At 44.9% G+C, this 22,514-nt stretch overlaps 1 protein-coding gene across 1 annotated transcript in view; it reads left to right on the top strand.

The window, feature by feature from the left end:
* LOC144483282 (adhesion G-protein coupled receptor G7-like) overlaps positions 1 to 22,312 on the top strand; it is a 28,442-nt gene extending 6,130 nt beyond the window's left edge. The window contains exons 4-10 of the mRNA XM_078202030.1: positions 2,209 to 2,370; positions 5,832 to 5,938; positions 6,856 to 7,175; positions 11,977 to 12,046; positions 15,119 to 15,292; positions 19,287 to 19,437; positions 21,280 to 22,312. Coding sequence (XP_078058156.1) covers positions 2,209 to 2,370; positions 5,832 to 5,938; positions 6,856 to 7,175; positions 11,977 to 12,046; positions 15,119 to 15,292; positions 19,287 to 19,437; positions 21,280 to 21,414 — 1,119 coding nt within the window. The 3' untranslated portion in view covers positions 21,415 to 22,312. The remainder of the gene's footprint in view (positions 1 to 2,208; positions 2,371 to 5,831; positions 5,939 to 6,855; positions 7,176 to 11,976; positions 12,047 to 15,118; positions 15,293 to 19,286; positions 19,438 to 21,279) is intronic.
* Positions 22,313 to 22,514: the final 202 nt, after the last annotated feature.

Raw genomic sequence — 22,514 nt, 5'->3', positions numbered from 1 at the left:
CAGCCCCCACTCTGTATTGCACCGGAGTGTCAGCCCAGACATTTATACTCAATTCTCTAGAGTGGGACACTCAGAGTTAATCTTTGTTCTCGCTGGTGATGGGCTTAGAAGTAGGAGCGGAATTTACATAGGAAGAGTAGTGGTGTACCTGAACCCATTGCCCTTCTACTGCCGCCAAAATTACGTTTTGAGTGGAAAGGTCCATAGTGAGCCCTCCCATCTCGCTGCCTAATGAGGCCAATTAGTGACCATATAAGGGCGTCATCCCATTGCCATTGGTATTATCTCTTTTGTGGGGGGGGGGGGGGGGGGGCTGTTGCCGTGTGACGTGCAAAACAGGTATAACTGTACGGTCAGCTTGTCACCTCCAGGGGAACCATTCCTATGCTCTGTTTTGTTCCACAAAATTGCCAAAGAACTTGTGTTTCAAGTGCTAATTTAGGTGAGTCACCTCTGTCACCTGTCACCTTTGAGTTAGGCCTTGGGTTCAAATCCTGTGCCAGATTAAATAGTAGTAGCGATTGAGTGGGTGCTGCAGTTCCAGGATCACCATCCTTCAGATGAGACTTTAAACTGAGGCCCCTATCTGCCTGTCCAACCGGATGTAAAAAATCCTGACCAATATTCAACAAAACTTCAACTTCAAAACAGTTCAAATGACCGTTCATTTCATTGTTCATTGTGCAATCTTGCTGGCTCAAGTTGGTTGTTGTGTTTGCCTGAAAAATAACCATACCTGAAGTTCAAAAATAACTCATAGGTTGTGAGCCACTTTAGAATAGTCACTAATTGTGAACAGAACAATAGAAAAACAAATTCTTTCTTATTCGTTATAAAAAATAAGTTGATTGCTTTTTTCACCAAATACTTGCCCCTGGTAATGTTTGGTGTTTATTTTCTCACAATATACCTGCATATAGTTGCATCCTCTTGCAGCCATTTCTTAGATGTAGTCACACCAGAATAAATAGTTTTCAGTTTCAGGAATCATGAATTAGCTCCCGTGTTGACCTCCATGTTTACTCAAGTTCCATCCAATGTAATCTGGACTATAATGCCTTGTGAATTTTCACGAGACATCCTTGTGCTGTGGACCATATAGCTCTCAGCCAACCCCTCATTGACTTGATGTTGTTTGACAACCGTAGCCTGTGACCATCATTTCCTCCAGCCAGTGTTTTCTCCCTTTACCTTTTCTCAACATGCCTTGGCAAGCTGATCCTTCTGCATTTGTAGCACTCCTTCACAAATGGACAATTCTAGGCCCAACGTTAGTCTAAGAACTGGTAACGGGGCATTTTAGTACACTCGCTGTTACTCACAACTGCCTTTTGCTTAATCAGCATCAAGTAGTTTACTTCAACAGATGATTGGCAGTTCTTAACTCTGACTTCTCTCAAGTCACATTACACCATGTCCATGAACAATGTTCTTTGAGAAGTTATATTTAAAGTTAATTTTGGCAATATTAGCAACTTACTATAAATGCATTCACTTTAAACTGCACACACATCTGTCCTGCAATGCTCTTGAAATTCTCCAATGTTACAATGAATGATAGCTTTCTCAGGGGCACGATAAAGTCTCCAATTTCCTCATTGGGAAACTGATTCCTGGTTGCAAACCAGTTGTGTTCTGCAATCTTCAATATCTTGGAACTATAGTGTTACTCAAGGTTACACAGAATATCAAAAAGCAGCCATTCTTTTGGCTTTCCTAAGACAAGCACATTTTTAAGAATTTCATACAGCTCTGGGTTGCCATCAGCCAGAACTAGCATCCTTTTGCTTTCCTCCACTGTCTGATTAACAGCCAGATTATCAGGAGTTATGAGCTTATTATTAACAATGAGAAACACTCCAGCTGCTCCTTGTGTGCTCTAAAGGGTTCTTGGACCTGACTGCATTCTCCCCATTGCCCAATAATACCTGTTAGTGCAGTTATCTTTGAAGGTCAGTCCACCCACACGCACAAACAACTTTTCGCTATACTCACAGAGCAATTGCTGCTCATTTTTGAACAAAACAGATAGGATCTTACTGGATATCCTGTTTGTTCATCCAAACTTGGAAAGCTTCTCATTGACACAATTTCCTTTCTCAATTTTGACATTACTCCCCCAGCTGAAAGAAATGAAATAGAAAAAATAAAAAGTGTTTGTGCTGTAATGGAGACTGCAGATTGAATTCCAATTTTTTTACATTTCAGGACCTGAATTATGGATTTTATTTAAATAATTATGAATGTGCCTATTGGAATTACACTGAGAACGAATGGCAGACAAATGGATGTGAGAAAGTGGATGAAAATGATAATGGAACACATTTTACATGCCGTTGTTCTCATCTGACAAGCTTTGCAGTTCTCATGGTGAGAAATAATTCACTTCATCTTTATTTTCTTAGAGCTAAGTAATAACAATAATAGCATGCTAAGGTAGGGCCTTCATACATGTCATGGAGGTACCATGTTGCACGTGTTCATGCTCATGAAAGATTACAAATTGACAAATGTAATCATTTTTGTATTATACAAAGAACAGAGAGAATTACAGCACAGGAACAGGCCCTTCGGCCCTCCAAGCCTGCACCGACCATGCGGCCCGACTGAACTAAAACCCCCTACCCTTCCAAGGACCATATCCCTCTATTCCCATCCTAATCATGTATTTGTCAAGACACCCCTTAAAAGTCACTATCGTATCTGCTTCCGCTACCTCCCCGGCAGGGAGTTCGAGGCACCCACCATCCTCTGTGTAAAAACAACCTGCCTCGTACATCTCCTTTAAACCTTGCCCCTCGCACCTTAAACCTGTGCCTCTTGGTAATTGACTCTTCCACCCTCGGAAAAAGCTTTGGACTTCTACTCTGTCCATGTCCCTCATAATCTTGTAGACTTCTATCAGGTCGCACCTCCACCTCCATTGTTCTAGTGAGAACAAACCAAGCTTCTCCAACCTCTCCTCATTGCTAATGCCTTCCATACCAGGGAATATCTGAGTAAATCTTTTCAATACCCTCTCCATTTATGTCAAGGACTGACTAGGGGACAAGCTTCCATTGTTCTTAGGTCCCTTTATGTGTGTTTTCATTTTTTGAGCTGTATCTGGTCTTGTCTTGTACATGCATCAGAAGGCCAGAACCACGCACGATGGTTCCCATACTTCCCTGTAATAATGTTATATGTAAGTACTCTGTGTATTTGCTATTCCGTGAAAATCATTTAAGTTCACTCTTCAATGAACATGCCTTTAGTGCTGTTCCTGTGGTAGCTGGTTTTTTAAAATCAGCTGTAGACATTAAACTTGGTACAACAGGGATGGGCTTGAATGTGGAGGAGGCAGTGTGTTGGTAGGGATGGTGGTGCTCAGTGCTTCTCTTTGATGGTTGGGACAGGTAAGTTGCTTTCCACAAACTGTGGGAGGTTGTAGGGGCAATTGGTGAAATGGCAGCCAATTGTGAGCAATACGTTTGCTGCAGATTAAGATTTTTCAGTGACGGGTTTTCTCCTCAACATTACTTTGAGTTTAATCAGCAGCATAATGTGCTGAATACAGACTTCTGAAGTGCCGGGAGTTGGCAGTATAATTGCTCCTTTATCCATCTCTCAATACGTGATGTTAACCATTCCAATTCCTACGTAACCAAATCACACAGTCTCTGCTGGGTACATTCCACTATTTGTGATTTTTACTATTTTTTAATTGGCGCTCATTTGTCGCAGTGTGGGCGTGTCCCAAGTTTTTAGGTCAGTTGGTTAGCAGAACATTTCTGTTACTCTGTTTCAAATTTAATACATTAGTTCTTACGGCACGGGGCAGCATGGTAGCACAGTGGTTAGCACTGCTGCCTCACAGTGCCAGGGACCCGGGTTCAATTACCGGCTTGGGTCACTGTCTGTGTGGAGTCTGCATGTTCTCCCCATGTCTGCGTGGGTTTCCTCCTGTTTCCTCCAGTTTCCTCCCACAGTCCAAAAATGTGTGGGTTAGGTGGTTTGGCCATGCCAAATTGTCCCTTAGTGTCAGGGGGATTAGCTGGGGTAAATGCATGTGGTTATGAGGATGGGCCTGAGTGGGATTGTGGTCGGTGCAGACTTGTTATGCCGAATGGCCTCCTTCTGCACTGTAGGATTCTATGATTCCCACAATGGCACTATTTGAAATCAGAATTTGAATGATGGAAGCCACACTAAGCAGAATATATGCTGCCTGTCTGTGCAGCTGTTACAATAACCGGCAACAAACTCAAAAGTCGACAGAAAAGAAATCCAGGTGGGATGCATAATCTCCAGCGAATCCACGGCCACTGTCGAAAATGAAAACCTATCCCATCGTATAAAACCAAAGCATAGAATCGTATGCCAGTTATTCCACATTCCTCAGCAAACTTTCCTCTGGTGGCCAGCAAGCCTTTATAGCTATTGTTCTGGATTATCAGACTATCACAGTTTAACTGGCTCTCTGGGGAAACCAGGGAACTATTTCTTTTGGTTAACATGCTAAACCATATTTTTAAAAATTCATTCGTGGGACTTGGGTGTTGCTGGCTGGCCAGCATTTATTGCCCATCCCTAGTTGCCATTGGAGGGCAGTTAAGAATCAACCATATTGCTGTAGCTCTGGAGTCACATGAAGGTCAGACCGGGTAAAGACAGCAGATTTCCTTCCCTAAAGGACATGAGTGAACCAGATGGGTTTTTCCCCACAATTGACAATGGTTTCATGGTCATCAGTAGATTCCTCATTCCAGATATTGTTTTTATTGAATTCAAATTCCACCACCTGCTGTGGCAGGATTTGAACCCGGGTCCCCAGAACATTAGCTGAGTTTCAGGATTAATACCACGAGGCCATCGCCTCCCCCGTTAATGTGGCAGGATGGTACAGCGGTCAGCACTGCTGCTTCAGAGTGTTAGCGACCCAGGTTCAATTCTTGGGTGACTGTGTGGAATCTGCATGTCCTTCCCGTGTCTGCATGGATTTCCTCCGGGTGCTCTGGTTTCCTCTGGGCGGCACGGTAGCACAGTGGTTAGCACTGCTGCTTCACAGCTCCAGGGTCCCGGGTTCGATTCCCGGCTCAGGTCACTGTCTGTGTGGAGTTTGCACATTCTCCTCGTGTCTGCGTGGGTTTCCTCTGGGTGCTCCGGTTTCCTCCCACATCCAAAGATGTGCAGGTTAGGTTGATTGGCCAGGTTAAAAATTGCCCCTTAGAATCCTGGGATGCGTAGGTTAGAGGGATTAGTGGGTAAATATGTGGGGGTAGGGCCTGGGTGGGATTGTGGTTGGTGCAGACTCGATGGGCCGAATGGCCTCCTTCTGCACTGTAGGGTTTCTATGATTTCTATGATTTCCTCCAACAGTCCAAAGATGTGCAGGTTAGGTGGATTGGCCATGCTAAAAAACCCCTTAATGTCCAAAGATGTATAGGTTAGGGGAATTAGCAGCTAATATGCAGGGTTATGGGGATGGGACCTGGCTAACGATACTCCGTTGGTGAGCCGGCGTGGATTTGATGGGCCAAATAGCCTGTTTCTGCACTGTAGGGATTCTATGGTCCCATGTGCTGGTAGCTGCCTTAATTCACTTATTAATTTAAACTGTGTTTATAAAATGTAGCAACATTCTTTCTTTGTAAATAAATATTGTTTCCATATAAGTTAGAGTATATTTCATGTTGTTCTGAAAGAATAATGAGTATAAAAACATTTAAACAAACTAGTAAAATCTAAAAATCTAATCTGGTCTTAGTTATTATTACTTTGACTTTTGTGATATTTAATAATAAACTGTTAGCTTGGGGATGAGAGCTAATTTTATTTAATTTTACTTCCAGACTGTTAACAGTGAGAATTTACAACATTTAGACATCATTTCATACATCGGGTGTGCATTATCTATCCTGGGACTCCTGGCAACAATTATTGCGCCAATGTTGATGAGGTAAGGAACTTTAAATAATTTATTATTATTCACGGGAATTATGAAGTTCCTTCAATAGAGACATTTGTGATACTATATATAAACAGTGTAATCATTGTTGTGGTCAATTTTGACGTCACCACGTCCATCGGGGGAGGGGTGGGGGGGGGGCAGTTGATAGAAGCATGAAGCATTTTCACACTTGTGAACTCCACCAGCAAGCTGCTCAGACATTTGTAACCACTTGCTGATTGGGCTAATTTTGGTAGCTCCTTCACAAGAGTCCAGTCAGGAAAGCTAACTAAAATCAAATGAAGACGAAAGGGCCAACTTTCCTTTTGTCTTGTGACTGAGAATTATTTCGGTGCAGCATGTCTGAAATGCATTCTGGCTGATGTTACCCAAACTCGCCGTCATTTCCGACCAGATACACCGCCGGTGCAGGACAGCCTCTTTGTACCTGCAAGCAGAGGCTGAAACCCCTCGGGTGTTTCCCTGCTCCGCTGTCTGAACATAGCAGCCAGAGAGATTTTAGATCAAAGGATTATTGCCAACTGCTGCAATGAGTAGTTGTTTGTTTCTCACCCCTTCTTATTCTCTGATCTGAAAGTAAGTGGGAGCGTGGTCTGAGCCTCTTCTGACTGGCACCTCATGATGGGTAGCCATAAGGTGTAAGAGGAGGAAAATGAGGGAGGATCAGTTATGAACTGTTTTGCTTCACTTGTATGGCCCAACTGCACTCTGCCCTATCCTCCCTCCAGGGCAACAGTAAAAAGTCCAAGTATCCAGTATAATAGAGAAAGATGAGATTAAACTGATTCTAACTTTTCACCAAACTCAATGTGAAATCAGACAAATAAGAAAAAATGCCAAGCAGAACAGTTTCTTGTTATCCTAACAACTTGAGCATTGTCTAATTCTCTTCATTTTAAATCAAGGGACTATCGTAAAAGTGTGAATGGAAAACTTCAAATAAATCTATCGGTTGCCCTTCTGGGGGTATACATCACCTTTCTAGCTGGGGCAATAAATTCTATCTGGGCAAAAGCTGGAGCTGAAAAGACAGAACCACAAGAGCAGAACACAACATTTGAAAACCCCTTCTGTACAGCATCAACATGGTTTTTACATTTTTTCCTTCTGGCTTCCTTTGCATGGATGTGTGTGCAGGGAATTGCATTGTATAGTTCGTATCGGCGTATTATTCAGCAAATGGAGACAAGCTATTTTGCGACAGTGTCAATGTGTGTGGCGTGGGGTAAGTAACTGATGCACCAGGTTAACATTAATTATATATAAAAGCTAATAATGAACATTTAAGTATAATCAGATTTAAGATTTCAAGAATCTAAATATGCAGCAATGGAATCTGGTTTAGGGTTGACTGAAGAGTTGCATCCTTGAGTTTTTCCATCTTTGGCATTTGGATTGAGGGCTAAGGCAAATACTTAAAATGAATAGATGGAAAATCACAGGGCAAAATCTGACCAAAAATGGCAGTCTTGTTTCTGGCACGAAAACCGGTGTGTTTCTCTCCACAGAAACCAGTCAGTTTTCTCTCCAGATTCTACCTCATCTACCAAAATGGAATAACTCCACAGAGGCTGGTATCTGTTTACCAGATTCCCTTTATTTATAAACTCAATTCCACTCCTTAATATGCTTAAAGTACGGAATCAGGATCTGGAGAGTCTGTCGCCCTAACACTCCTCAATTGTTATACAGGTGAGACTCCCTGATTGGGCTGGCAATCATTACCTCAATCAGGGAGCTCATACTCCAAGAGGCCAACCTCATGGGCCTCGTTGCGATCATACACAAAAAAATCAATGGGGCATGATTCAAGCTGTCATACAGGGGTGTGGGGCTGAAACACCCTGGCAAAACCCAGCTGCTCAGAGATCGGGGTGCCATCTTTAAATGGCGCTCCAATCAGAACTGCAACAAACCTCCCCCTTCCCCACCATGGAGGCCTCAGGGGCTCCCCTGCCCACCCCCAATCAGAGTCAGCATTCACTTCTCCCCTGTGATCATCTGCCCTTTCTCACCACCCCCCCTGCGATCATCGGTCCCTTCTCCCTCCTCCCCCCCCCCCCCCTGCAATTATCAGCCCCTTCTCTCTCCCTGCCCCCCCAAATGACCATTGCTGGCATCCCTGCTCCTTGGACCGCTCCCAACCCACAACCACATCTGCATGAATATCCCCCTCCTCTCCCATGAGGCTCCCATTAGGGTCCACCCTTTGGCACAAGTTGGCACTGCCAGGGTGGCACTGCCAGGGTGGCATGGTGCCAACCTGTGCCAAGGAGCAGTGCTGGGAGCATTGCCAGGGTACTGCCTGGCCATGTTCCATGCATCTAGGGGCTATACTTACCTTTGCACCCCTGGTGGGAGACACTCATGTAGATTCAGGTCTGTGTGAACCTGTTGTAAATCATCGGCACGGTTTGAAGACATGGTGAGAGGTCAAGATAGGGCAGTATGGACATGGACCTGATTATGTTGCCGGCGAGGGATGGGGAAGATCCGAAGTTGCATTCTTGCTGGCGGATCTTGAGCCCCCACAGGTAACCTCGTAAACGGTGAACATGGGCTCACGATACCGCCCACAGACTGTAAGCTCCTTGCTGTGATTGCCCAGTTTAGGAACTAGTCCTTATATCTGTGTTAGTGTAATTGTAATAGAAGTTGATGCCCACTATAAGATTCACAAACATTGATACAGGTTTCTCGGGGCTTTCTGTAGACTTTTCACCGAAGGTACAGCAGATAATCAGAATGTCCATGGTAACTCAGAACCCTAATCTAGAATATACTTGTGACTCTACAAACATTGATGGGATTTAAAGATTCTCCAATTTATCCCACGTTTCACACAATTATGGTATATTGTTCCGAATGATACATACCGGGAGGAATCTTATCATGTCTTTTCAGAGTGTCAGGTTGTAACTGAACCCCGGCATGCAGCTCTCCAGCTCAGTACAGTAAAGAAACCCCCTTCAGCCGACCCCACAGACACGGCCACCTGCCCCCCCCCCCCCCCCCACCTCCTTTCCCCCACACCACAATGCCATTAGCATCGAAACCCCCCCCCCCCACTATCAGCATCAGATCTCCTCCCTTCTCCTGCTCAGCATCAGAGCTCCCCCCTCACTCATCACCCTCCACCATCAGCATCACTCCCCCCTCGCCCATCCCCCCACTACCAGCATCAGAGCTCCCTGCTCCTCCTCCCCCCCCCCCCCCCCCCCCCCCCGCCAATCCCTCCCACCACCATCAGCATCGGAGCTCCTCCCCCCTCACCCCACCATCAGCATTGGCACTCCTCACCACACCCTTGCCATAAGCATTGGGGTACCTGCCACCCCAATCAACATTGGGGTCCCTCACTGCCACACCATCAGCGTCGGGGGTCTCTCCTCCCCCACCTTCATCCAAGACCAGGCAATATCCTCAAATAGGTGAAAACCAAAAACCAACCCAGGCCAATTTTGCGGGAAAATACCTGGAAAACCCCTCTCTGACCCGTGTAGGTGATCACTCTGGCCCTGATTTTCCTGCAATATCTTCCCTTTCTCAAAAGGCCCCAGCCAGAAACAGGTGCAGTTTTCACTTGAAGAAATTGTGTGAATTTGCCTCGACCACATTCCCATAATGCAAAAGTAAGAGTTCATCATCAGAAGACAGAATGGAAAGAGAAAGCTTTGTTGGACTCAATGAACTATGGGAACAACTTTATTTCATTCCATTGTCCCCACTGCTCATCAATAGCTCAATTATGCTGTCAAAGGAGCGGTGAAGCTAATAGTACTCACAATTATTTGCCATAAATAGAATAGCAAGTTCAGGTAAGGAGCAGGTGTATGGTTAAATGCAAATACCCCAAATTTGCTGTCCAAGTTTGTTTTATATGTGATTCTGTCTCTTTAAGACAGCACAGCAGAAGGGAGTCACCTGACTTGAGGAACAAATGGGGAACCGAGAGTGAGTGACCACTCCGAAGGTCCTCTCTTGGGAAGAATACATTTAGCAGCCATGTAGTTAACATCATAAAGCCAGTCTCCAGGGCAGCCTAGAGCTGCAACTCCTGTATCCAGTTCCTCTTATCAATAAATACCTTTTGTTCCTAACAAAGTTGACAGATATGGTTAAAAAACAATCCAAAGAGATTCTTCAATATATTATGGGCGAAACAGTAATTAGGAGAGAATAAGGCCCCTTAAAAATCAACAAGGTCATTTATGTGTGGAACCACAGGAGATGGGTGAGATCCTAAATGAACATTTCTCATCAGTATTTACTGTGGGGAAAGATGTAGAAGTTAGGGAACAAGGGGAAGTAAATAGTGATGTCTTGAAAAGTGTCCAGAATACAGAAGAGGAGGTGCTGGTGGTCTTAAAACACATTAAGGTAGATAAATTCCTGGGACCTGATTAAGTGTATCCCAGGACATTTTGGGAAGCTAGGGAAGAAATTGCAGGGCCCCCAGCGGAGATATTTATATAATCGACAGCCACGAGTGAGGTGCTGGAAGACTGGAGGGAGGCAAATGTTGTGCCATTATTTAAGAAAGTTAGCAGGGAAAAGCCAGGGAACTACAGACCGGTGAACTTAACATCAGAGGTGGGTAGGTTGTTGGAGGGGGTTCTGAGAGACAGGATCTACACGCATTTGGATAGGCAAGTACTGATTGGGGATAGTCAGCACAGTTTTGTGCATGGGAAATCATGTCTGACAAATTTGAGGTTTTTTGAAGGGGTCAGACAATATAGTTAATGGTGGGGCCCTGGGAAATGTTGTTGAGCAGAAAGACCTAGAGGTGCAGGTACATAGTTCCTTGAAAGTGGTGTCACACATAGACAGTGTGCTGAACAAAGAAAAGTACAGCACCGGAACAGGCCCTTTGGCCCTCCAAGCCTGTACCGATCATGATATCCTAAATAAACTAATGTTTTTTGAAGGGGTGACCAAGAAAATGGATGAGGGCAGTGTGGTGGACATCGTCTACATAGACTTTAGCAAGGCCTTCGACAAAGTACTGCATGGTAGGCTGGTCAGTATGGTTAGATCACATGGGATCCAGGGAGAACTAGCCAACTGAATATAAATTTGGCTTGCCGGCAGGATCCTGAGGGTGGTGGTAGAGGGTTGTTTTTCACACTGGAGGCCTGTAACCAGCAGTGTGCCATTGGGATCGATTGCTGGATCCACTGCTGTTTGTCATTTATATAAATGATTTGGATGAGAATATCGGAGGCATGGTTAGTAAGTTTGTGGATGACGCCAAAATTGGTGATGTAGTGGACAGTGAAGAAGATTATCTAAGATTACAACAGGATCTTGATTAACTGGGCCAGTGGGCCGAGGTATGGCAGATGGAGTTTACTTCAGATAAATGTGTGGTGTTGCATTTTGGTAAGACAAACCAGGGTACGACATAGTTAATGGTGGGGCCCTGGGAAGTGTTGTTGAACAGAGGGACTGAGGGGTGCAGGTACTTCGTTCCTTGAAAGTGGCGAGTACAACACTGGAACAGGCCCTTTGGCCCTCCAAGCCCTTGCCGATCATGATACCCTAACTAAACTAAAAAAAACTTACTCAGTCTGTATCCCTCTATTCCCTTCCTATTCATATACCCATCCAGATGCCTCTTAAATGTTGTTAATGTGCCTGCTTCCACCACCATCTCTGGCAGCCGTTCCAGGCACCCACCACTCTCTGCGTGAAAAACTTCCCCCGCACATCTCCCTTAAACTTTCCCCCTCACCTTGAACCTGTGTCCCATTGTAATTGACACTTTCACCCTTGGAAAAAGCCTCTGACTATCCATCATGTTAAAACTCTGTCAGGTCTCCCCTCAGCCTCCATCTTTCCAGTGAAAACAATTCTAGTTTATTCAACCTCTCCTCATAGCCAACACCCTTGAGACCAGGCAACATTCTGGTGAGCCTTCTTTGATTAACAAGGCAGAAAAATAAAGAATTGATGCCTTTAACAATAGTATAAAGTGGTAAAAAAGGACCGTATTCTAATCAGATTTTTCTTCCATTCTGTAGGTGGAGCAGCTGTTATTGCAATTATAACAATTGCTGTAAAATTACCAGCTGGTTACAGACAAGAGATGATGTGAGTGCCACTAAAAATACCTTTTTGACAGGTTATACCAGGAATGATGGCTACCTAAGGACAGGCCTGTCACAATTTCTGGGACTGGAGATGAATACCAGGCCTTTAGATAAGGTTTCTAAACTTCGAAGTAGTTTACACAAAGCCAGGGTCTAAAAGGGATGAAGTTTATCAATATTTTGACAGAATCCCAGATCTCACCAAAAGTTAAAGTGAAGAGTAAGTAACAAGGTAAAGGGCAGCACAGTGGTGAGCACTGCTACGTCACAGCGCCAGGGACACGGGTTTGTTTCCAGCCTCGAGTCACTGTCTGTGTGGAGTTTGCACATTCTCCCTGTGTCAAATGGGTTTCCTCTGGGTGCTCCGGTTTCTTCCCACAGTCCAAAGATGTGCGGAATTGGTTGATTGGCCATGCTAAATTGCTCCGAGTGTCAGGGAGATTAGTAGGGTAAATATGAGAGGTTACAGGAATAGGGTTTGGGTGAGATTGTGTTTGGTGCAGCCTCGATGGGCTGAATGGCCTCCTTTTGCACTGTAGGGTTTCAATGAAAAATACAATCTTGCCTCAGTCCATCTCACCAATTCGATATTAAAAAGTGGCCATCCAAATTTTCATCGCAGCAACATGCAAATCTTAAATACCAGTTATCTTGAGTCCGCCCCTCCACATGAACACCTCCTGGAAACCTATCAGACACAAGGTGGATTTCTCCGATGCTGCCTGTTCCTCCCACCCCAGCAGCATCAATGCCGGGTAGAGGGGGAGGGGGGAGGATGGGGGGGGGGGGGGGGGGGGGGGGGTGGAATTTGGCAGGAGGCTTAAAAGTTTACAGTGGGAGCTTCTGATGCTGCCCACCATGGCGGATCGGCATGGAAACCAGCAAGAAATTGATTTGCGTCCTGTTAATGGCCTTCACAGCTTCCTGGGGGAAAGAATTCTAAAGATTCACCACTCTTTGAGAGGAGAAATTCTTCCTCAAATCCACCTTAAATGAGAGACCCCCTTATTCTGTCACAATCCCCTCTGGTTCTACACTCTGCCATGAATGGAAACACCCTTCCTACACTTACCCTGCCTAAGAACCTTATACTTTTCAATCATATCACCTCTCGTTCTGCTGAACTCCAAGGAATACAGACTCAACAGGTGGGATTCTCCCCAAAAGAATTCTGTGTCGAATTCATGTAAAAACTGGAGTAAATTCTGCTGGTTTTTTCCATGGGATTTTCAAAATGGATTTCCCACACTCTGTGCACTGCAGAGTGCACCAGTGTGAATCTCATTATAAATCAGGAGGCGGGCCTATTCACGCTGGAGAGGCCGGCAGCATAGCGCTGAGCGGGCCACTGCGTATGTACTGATCTGTCAGCGATGATATCGGTGCATGCGCAGTAGCCCCACACTGCCAGTTTGCCGATCACTGGCCAGCCCTGCGACCCCACAATGCTGGCCTTCCGACCACCCCCGTCCCGACCTCCCCCACAGCCCGATCGCTGGCCCCCTGGACATGTCAGGGCTAGCCTGCCCCATCTGCCCGGTCCACCTTGATCCCCCTCCCCCCACGGTAGACCGGATCTCCCAATTCTCCCCCCCTCCACCGGCAGTCCCAAACCCTCCCACCTGCAGTTCTGAACCACCCCCCCTCTACCCTCTCAACCACCACCCCAAAGTCCCAACACCCCCACCCCCGCCTGATGCCCAGCCCCGATCGCTGGCCTCCCTCCCTCGGTCACTGATCCCTCTGTAGAGTGGCAGCGGGACCCCCCCCCCCCCGCCCCCCCTGATCGCCACCCCTATATGCCCTGTCCCGAGGCCCAGCCCCCTTGGCACTGCCTGATGTGCAGTGGGCAGTGCCAAGGTGCCCCCTGGGCATTGCCACTTCGCCCATTGGGCAGTGCCAGGAGGCCAGATGGGCGGGCACTGCCAAGCATTCAATGCCCAGGGGACACCCCTCCTTACCCCTAACTTCCTGGGGGGGCCTTCATGGCCCGCCTTTGCGCCAGCGGGGTCCAGCCACTAGATCCCCACAAGTGTTGAGCTGTTGTAAACCCCACTGGATTGAAACACTCTGGGGGGAGTGTGGGCCTCCAGTGGGCCTGGAGACTTCAGTCCCGGGCCCATTAATTAGATGTAAAATATATTATAACCAGCATTTACATAAATTATACAGCTCTGTGCCGATTCCTGGTGCAGAGTTGACGGTGCCGGAAATCCGGCGGCTGGAGATGCATGGAAGTCGTGGCGTCTAGCGGGGTGCCTGCTAAACGGTCTCCACTTGAGTGTCCCAATCCAGTCCAGTGAGCTGGGAGAATCACCGTCAATCTGTTTAATCTTTCCTCATATGGCAGTGCCTCCATACCTGAGATCATCCTTGTGAACCTTCTCTGTACTGCCTCCAATGATAATATATCTTTCCTTAAATAAGGGGACCAAAACTGTACATAGTATTCTAAATGTTGCCTCACTGGTATCTAGTACAGTTTCAGCAACACCTCTTTACTCTAATACTCCAGCTCCCTTGAAATAAAAGCCAGCATTCCATTTGCCTCCCCTATTATCTTCTGCTTCTGCATGCTTGCTTTCTGAGTTTCATGAACAAGGACCCCCCAAGTCCTTTTGTGCTCCAGCTTTCTGCAGTCTTTCTCCATTTAAATAATAATCCACCTTCTCATTCTTCCAAAATGAACAATCTCACTTCCTCCCACACTGAACTGCATTTGCCAATTTTCTGCCCACTTGTCACCTGTCAATCTCTCTCTGTAAACTAAATCCCCCCCAAGTTCCTAACAATTTATTTCAATACCTTCCCCGAGGTACCGACGGTGGTCTGAAACACTTATAGTTTCTTGGTTTCCTTCTTCAAATATAAATCTGCTTTGAGGAAATCTCTTGAGATTGAGGTAAATCTGGATGTTTCTGCTCGGCAGTGGAGGGAAATTGTTGTGTAACTCAACTCAAACTCATTTTTAAGTTTCCTTACTGGGTCATGCCACACTGTTATCATAAATTAAGAGTTTATGCATTACGATTACAATATGTTTCACTGTAATATATGAATATTCCAATTTCAGCTGCTGGCTTGCTATCCCCAAGGGTTCAGATGCCAAGTTTTTCAGTGGAGAAAACGTACTTTTCTGGGCATTCATGCTTCCAGTCGCTTTGATGCTTTTGCTGAATTTGGTGATCTTTGGTTTGATCATGTCCAAGATAGTTTGCAACAAGAAAAACCTGAAATCTTACAGAGGGTGAGCTTTCGCTATAGTTTACATATTTCCCTGGGTTTTACATTGTAGCTCACAATTCAGTGGAATCTGAATAAGTAATACATACAATAATGTAAGTTTCCTTAACAGGTGGCTTCCCACCACAGTGGAGTCTGAGATTAAGAATTTGCTCAGAAGTTTAGCATGTGCAGCACTGTAATGATATTAATATGTGAACCCTTAATGAATTGGTATAACATTTAAAGACAATTCGGTGAAATAGCAAAATGTGGAATGTAATATTCCACATATGTGCTGTAGAGAAGGTGTATGCTGTGGAGGGATTGTCTACAGAGTCTCTGTGGGTGGAAGTTCGGAGTGGGAAGGGGTCGATCACTTTGCTGGGAGTTTTCTATAGGCCGCCCAATAGTGACAGGGAGGTGGAGGAGCAGATAGGGAAACAGATCCTGGAGAGTTGCAATAATAGCAGAGTTGTTGTGATGGGAGACTTTAATTTCCTAAACATAGATTGGAATATCCCTAGGGTAAGGGGATTGGATGGGGAGGAGTTCGTTAGGTGTGTTCAGGAGGGTTTCCTGACACAGCATGTGGACAAGCCTACAAGAGGAGAGACTGTACTTGATCTGATACTGACCAATGAGCCTGGACAGGTGTCAGATCTCTCAGTGGGATAGCGATCATAACTCTATCTCCTTTTATGCTTGCATTGGAAAAAGAGAGGATCAGGCAAGCTAGGGAAGCGTTTATATGGAGTAAGGGGAAATATGAAGACATAAGGCAGCAAATTAGAGTAGTAAATTGGAAGGAGGTATTCTCGGGGAAATGTACTGAAGAGAGGTGGCAGTTTTTCAAGGAATGTCTGTCTCGGGTTCTACAGGACAATGTTCCGAGCAGACAGGGAGGAGTTGGTAGGTTAAAGGAACCGTGGTGCACGAAAGCTGTGCGGGACCCAGTCGAGAAGAAAAGGAAAGCATACAAAAGGTTCAGAGAGCTTGGTGAAGATAGGGATCCAGATGAGTATATGGCTTGTAGGAAGGGACTAAAGAAGGAAATTAGGAGAGCCAGAAGGGGTCACGAGAAGGCCTTGGCAAGCAGAATTAAGGAAAACCCTAAGGCGTTCTATAAATATGTGAAGAGTAAAAGGATGAGACGTGAAGGAATAGGGCCTATAAAAGGTGAAGGCGGGAAAATCAGTACGGAACCAGTAGAAATGGCAGAGGTGCTTAATGAGTATTTTGCCTCAGTTTTCACAGAGGAGAAGGACATGGGTGGATGTACTGTGGGCTTGTGGTGGACTGAAAAGATTGAGTATGTGGACTTTAACAAAGAGGTTGTGCTGGAATCTTTGGATGGCATCAAGATAGATAAGTCGCCGGGTCCGGATGGGATGTACCCCAGGTTACTGTGGGAGACGAGGGAAGAGATTGCAGAGCCTCTGGCGATGATCTTTGCGTCGTCGATGGAGACGGGAGAGGTGTCGGAGGATTGGAGGATTGCGGATGTGGTTCCTATTTTCAAGAAGGGGAATAGGGATAGCCCTGGAAATTACCGACCGGTGAGTCTAACCTCAGTGGTTGGTAAGCTGATGGAGAAGATCCTGAGGGACAAGATTTATGAGCATTTGGAGAGGTTTAGTATGCTCAAGAATACTCAGCATGGCTTTGTCAAAGGCAGATCGTGCCTTACAAACCTGGTGGAGTTCTTCGAAAATGTGACTAAACACATTGACGAAGGGAAAGTGGTAGATGTGGTTTATATGGATTTTAGCAAGGCGTTCGATAAGGTCCCCATGCAAGGCTTCTAGAAAAAGTGAGAGGGCATGGGATCCAAGGGGCTGCTGCCCTGTGGATCCGGAACTGGCTTGCCCAAAGGAGGCAGAGAGTGTGTATAGATGGGTCTTTTTCTAAATGGAGGTCGGTCACCAGTGGTGTGCCCCAGGGATCTGTTCTGGGACCCTTGCTGTTTGTGATTTTCATAAATGACCTGGATGAGGAAGTGGAGGGATGGGTTGGTAAGTTTGCTGACGACAGGAAGGTTGGTGGGGTTGTGGATAGTCTGGAGGGATGTCAGAAGTTACAGAGGGACATAGATAGGATGCAAGACTGGGTGGAGAAGTGGCAGATGGACTTCAACCCAGATAAATGCGTCGTGGTTTATTTTGGCAGGTCAAATGGGATGAAGGAGTACAATATAAAGGGAAAGACTCTTAGTACTGTGGAGGATCAGAAGGACCTTGGGGTCCGGGTCCATAGGACTCTAAAATCGGCCCTGCAGGTGGAGGAGGTGGATAAGAAGGCGTATCGTGTGCTGGCTTTTATCAATCGAGGGAATGAGTTTAGGAGTCCGGGGATAATGATGCAGCTATATAAGACCCTCGTCAGACCCCACTTGGAGTACTGTGCTCAATTCTGGTCGCCTCATTACAGGAAGGATGTAGAAAAGATTGAAAGGGTGCAGAGGAGATTTACAAGGATGTTGCCTGGATTGAGTGGCATGCCTTATGAGGATAGGCTGAGGGAGCTCGGTCTTTTCTCCTTGGAGAGACGTAGGTTGAGAGGAGACCTAATAGAGGTATATAAGATGTTGAGAGGCATAGATCGGGTGGACTCTCAGAGGCTTTTTCCCGGGGTGGAAATGGCTGCTACGAGAGGACACAGGTTTAAGGTGCTGGGGGGTAGGTACAGGGGAAATGTTCGGGGGAAGTTTTAACCAAAGGGTGGTGGGCGAGTAGAATCGGCTGCCGTCAGTGGTGGTGGAGGCAAACTCAATAGGGTCTTTTAAGAGACTCCTGGATGAGTACATGGGACTTAATAGGATGGAGGGTCATAGATAGGCCTAAAAGGTAGGGATATGTTCGGCACAACTTGTGGGGCCGAAGGGCCTGTTTTGTGCTGTAGTTTTCTATGTTTCTATATAAGCATTTTAAAAATATCATACTGATGGACTTAAGAGACAGGAATATGGTATGTAGCACATTTATAGCTAAGATCCCTGATTAAATGTGTCATGCAATAGGAAGAGATAGCGGGCCGAATTTTTGCTATTGGGCTTGAAGGTGCCTTGAGTCGGGAAATTTCTCAGCCAGCAGAACCGTCTCGGTTTGAAGAGTCCAGTTAGACCCGAGTTTTTGCTCTGGGGCTTCAGGGCAGGATTCAGGCTGGTCAACCCCAGAAACAGATTGTAGGTGGCCATGGGGTCAGCTGAATGCTGAGGTGGGTTAGTTAGGCCCACCTCGACTCTCTGGAATTCTATCTGTGGCTTTAGAAGGTGTTAATGCTCTAGCCCTTACCTCTCATGCCCTTTCACCTTTCATGGCATCCCAATGTTCCCTCACTGCCAATTCATGCCACCCATGGATAGAAAATTAACAATTTACTATGGTTGTAAGTAATCAGCAATATACTCAAGGCCAATTGCTGCCTCACATCTGTCTTCTATGTTTTATCTGCATTAGCACTCAACGTGAATTAAAAAGAAATCATGGCCACCTCCATAGCCACTTACCCAATAGCCACCTTTCACAGATCTCAGGAACCTGTGGTGATGAAAATTAATCACATTTAATACTCTCACTTATACATTCTTGATAGTGAAAGAAATTCCATTCATAAAACCTATTCAAAGTTTTTAAATCTTCACAACTCTTCAATCTCTTATAAAAAAAATCTAAATAGTATCCAAATCTGCAGCTGATCTGATTCAAAATTGAATTTAACATGAGCTGGAAACCTTCAGAAAAGCTCTTTGTTTTCTCCACAATTTGCTGTGAAACTTAAGCAAGAAACAGGAAAAAATGTTCCGTATGATTATATCTGTGTTTGTTTTTGGAATATGACTGTGCAATCTGCAAACAAAAATTCTTGCAACTCAAAATAAATACTTGTACATTGAACATTTCCAAGAGATATGGTATAATACCATGAATTTAAATGAATGTACATCTTTCTGTTTGTCTTTCACATATAATTGTATCAATTATAAAATGGGAGTTATTTATATTTATTTTCTCTTACAGGAGCTTTAAGGCAACTCTCCGGAAGCACTTTGTTGTAGTCTTTACTAATACAGTAACATTGGGTTTGTGCTGGGTCACTGGTTATTTGATGCTTATCAAAGGAGCGTACACTTTTTTCAGCACCATTTTTTGTATACTAAACTCTCTACAGGTAAGGGAAAGGAATAAAGAATGATAAAACACCAACTTCATAGTAAGAGGAATTACAACTCTTAAACTCTTTCCTAACTCCAATTAGTTGGACTGATGAAGCATCATCATCACCTGAAGCATTAACTCCTTTTCTCTCCACAAATACTGCCTGACCTGCTGAGCATTTCATTCCTTTATTTCAGATTTCCAGCATTCTTTGTATGGTTTTATCAGTTGTCAAAGTTTCTTCAAGCTTTTGGTTCCAATCTTCCAGTCTTTTCTTTCACTGGCAATGAACGTGCTTCACTCCTTTCACTCCGAATGACCCATGGTGCAGTGTGAACATAACATCAGTGGTCCTCATTTCAAGTTGTTTAAATTAACTGTACGCGATTTGGTGGGTGGATAATGATGAAGCCCCAACAAGCATTATAATCTGTAATGCATGATTTGAGATAGAAATCTAGCGGAGTACTTTTCTGCTCTAGTGTTAAGACCTGAAATATTATACTCTTTCATCAACAAGGATATATCAAAAGCAGCAAGTAAATTTAGGGCCAGTGGAACTTCTAGAAAAGCAGCCACCATTCAGTGGTGCAGTGGTTAGTATTGCTGCCTCACAGCACCAAGGTCCCAGGTTCAATTCCAACCTCGGGTCACTGTCTGTGTGGAGTTTGCACATTCTCCCTGTTTCTGTATGGGTTTCCTCCGGGTGCTCCAGTTTCCTCCCACAGTCCAAAGATGTGCGGGGTAGGTTGATTGGCCATGCTAAATTGCCCCTTAATGTCCTGGGATCATAGAAACATAGAAACCATACAGTGCAGAAGGAGGCCATTCGGCCCATCGAGTCTGCACCGACCACAATCCCACCCAGGCCCTACCCCCACATATTTACCCGCTAATCCCTCTAACCTGCGCATCTCAGGGACAATTTTAACCTGGCCAATCAACCTAACCCGCACATCTTTGGACTGTGGGAGGAAACCGGAGCACCCGGGGGAAACCCACGCAAACACGAGGAGAATGTGCAAACTCCACACAGACAGTGACCCGAGCCGGGAATCGAACCCAAGACCCTGGAGCTGTGAAGCAGCAGTGCTAACCACTGTGCTACCGTGCCGCCCATGCGTAGGTTAGAGGGATTAGTGGGGTAAATGTGTGGTGTAGTGGGGGTAAGGGCAGACTTGATGGGCCAAATGGCCTCCTTCTGCACTGTAGGGTTTCTATGATTCTAGGTCCAATACTAGCATTTCTTTCATCACGGAAACATTAGAATAGAATAAAATTCCCACAGTGCAGAATGAGGCCATTCGGCCCATTGAGCCTGCACCAACAACAATCCCACCCAGACCCTATCCTCATAGGCCCATGTATTTACCCTGCTAATCTCCCTGACACTAAAGGCCAATCAACCTAACCTGCACATCTTTGGACTGTGGGAGGAAACTGGAGCACCCGGAGGAAACCCACACAGACACAGGGAGAACATGCAATCTCCACACAGACAGTGACCCAAGGCTGAAATTGAACCCGGGTGCCTGGTGCTGTGAGGCAGCAGTGCTGACCCTATCTGAAAGAGTTGCCGGCCTCCACAATGTCCCAGGCTCATGGCTGAGGCTATGTCAGAAATGGAAAAGCAGTATAATACCTTCTTCCATTGATTTATATAGCACACTTATAACAAATGTGAATAGCCTTGCTCAGACCCAATGTGAACATAGATATGTTTTGAACATTTGAAAATATATTTATTTTAAAAAGTCATTCACACTAGCAATGGAAGAGAAGATACAGTACTTAATAAGAAACTTTTATTTTCACTTTGTGCAATACTAATATCTTGATATTATTTGTGCTTCAGGGTGTCTTTATCTTCCTCTTGTGCTTTATTCATTTGAAAGAATTTCGAAACAGGATGAAGCAGCCAATGAGTATATTCAAACAGAAGAAAAAGTCCAATATTTCGATGAACAGTCTTATCATTAAAGGGAATTAACAGGCAACAGTTGTATGAAAGTTATAACTTCCGGATATTACAGTAACAAGCAAGTTGCACATCTTGTTCAGTCTCTCCTGAGATTACCCTCTCAGGATCCTTACTTGTCATTTTATCTTCTCTTCATGTAAAAATAAGGTAAGTGAATTGCCACAGCTTTGACACCAATGGTGTTGAAGTGAAATGTCAGCAAAAAACATTACGAACAGGAGTTAGTTCTGCAGATCATATTTTGGGTTTATTTTGGTGACCCTTGCAGCTGAAACAAAAGCATCCCAGAGAGCAGTAAACCACCACAATGTTGCAAACAGCCGACTCCAGTGAAGGCAACCCCCCAAGATTGCTCTGACATCCCCAGGAATTGAAGATTAATCTCCAGGATACTATGATGAGCAACCCTGGGGAAAGATCATAGGCTCATTAAAAACAAATCATGGTTTAAATTTGAGTTGAACGCTTCCATCTATTCGTTATAAAATTATTTTCATTTGACATAAGGAGGTTGGCGATTATGGAAATTGACTTATGAAGAATCCAATGCTGTGGAACATGGGGCAGGATGGTTGGAAATAGGGGATAACATGTTGGCACCTCCAGATGTACATTCACCCAGGTTGGCAACCTTCGTCTGCTACTTAATGGCGTGCTTATATGCTATTATTCTTATGTCATCAAAGCAGTCTTGAAGCTGTGCATAAATCAGTGAATACTATAAATGACAATCAAAAGTCCATACAAAAAAATCTGAAATCTAATAAGGGGAATGTGATTACTTTTGAGTTATTGTAATACAATAATATTTTGCACTCAGTTTTTGAATATTCACTATGAGTAAAATTGTTTTTACTTGTGATGACATTGTATTGTGGATTGTTAAATAAAGTATCGTTAGTGATGCACCTCTGTTTGAATCAGGAGTATTTGACTCACCAGCTTAGCAGCTACTTCAGATTCACTTATGATCTGCCTGTGTTCCTGGGAATAACTCCCACCCACTTTCCACATCACCTCTTATGTAGCTGTGCCATCATGTTCTCACATAACCACTTGGTCTGCATCTTCCCTGTTTAGTTTGAACACCCAGTGTGCAACAGTACAGA

The sequence above is a fragment of the Mustelus asterias genome, chromosome 3 (genome assembly GCF_964213995.1).
Source record: "Mustelus asterias chromosome 3, sMusAst1.hap1.1, whole genome shotgun sequence".
In the NCBI taxonomy this organism is placed as follows: Eukaryota; Metazoa; Chordata; class Chondrichthyes; order Carcharhiniformes; family Triakidae; genus Mustelus; species Mustelus asterias.
The sequence above is the reverse complement of the archived record's forward strand: the minus strand, read 5'-3'. Positions and strand labels throughout refer to the sequence as shown.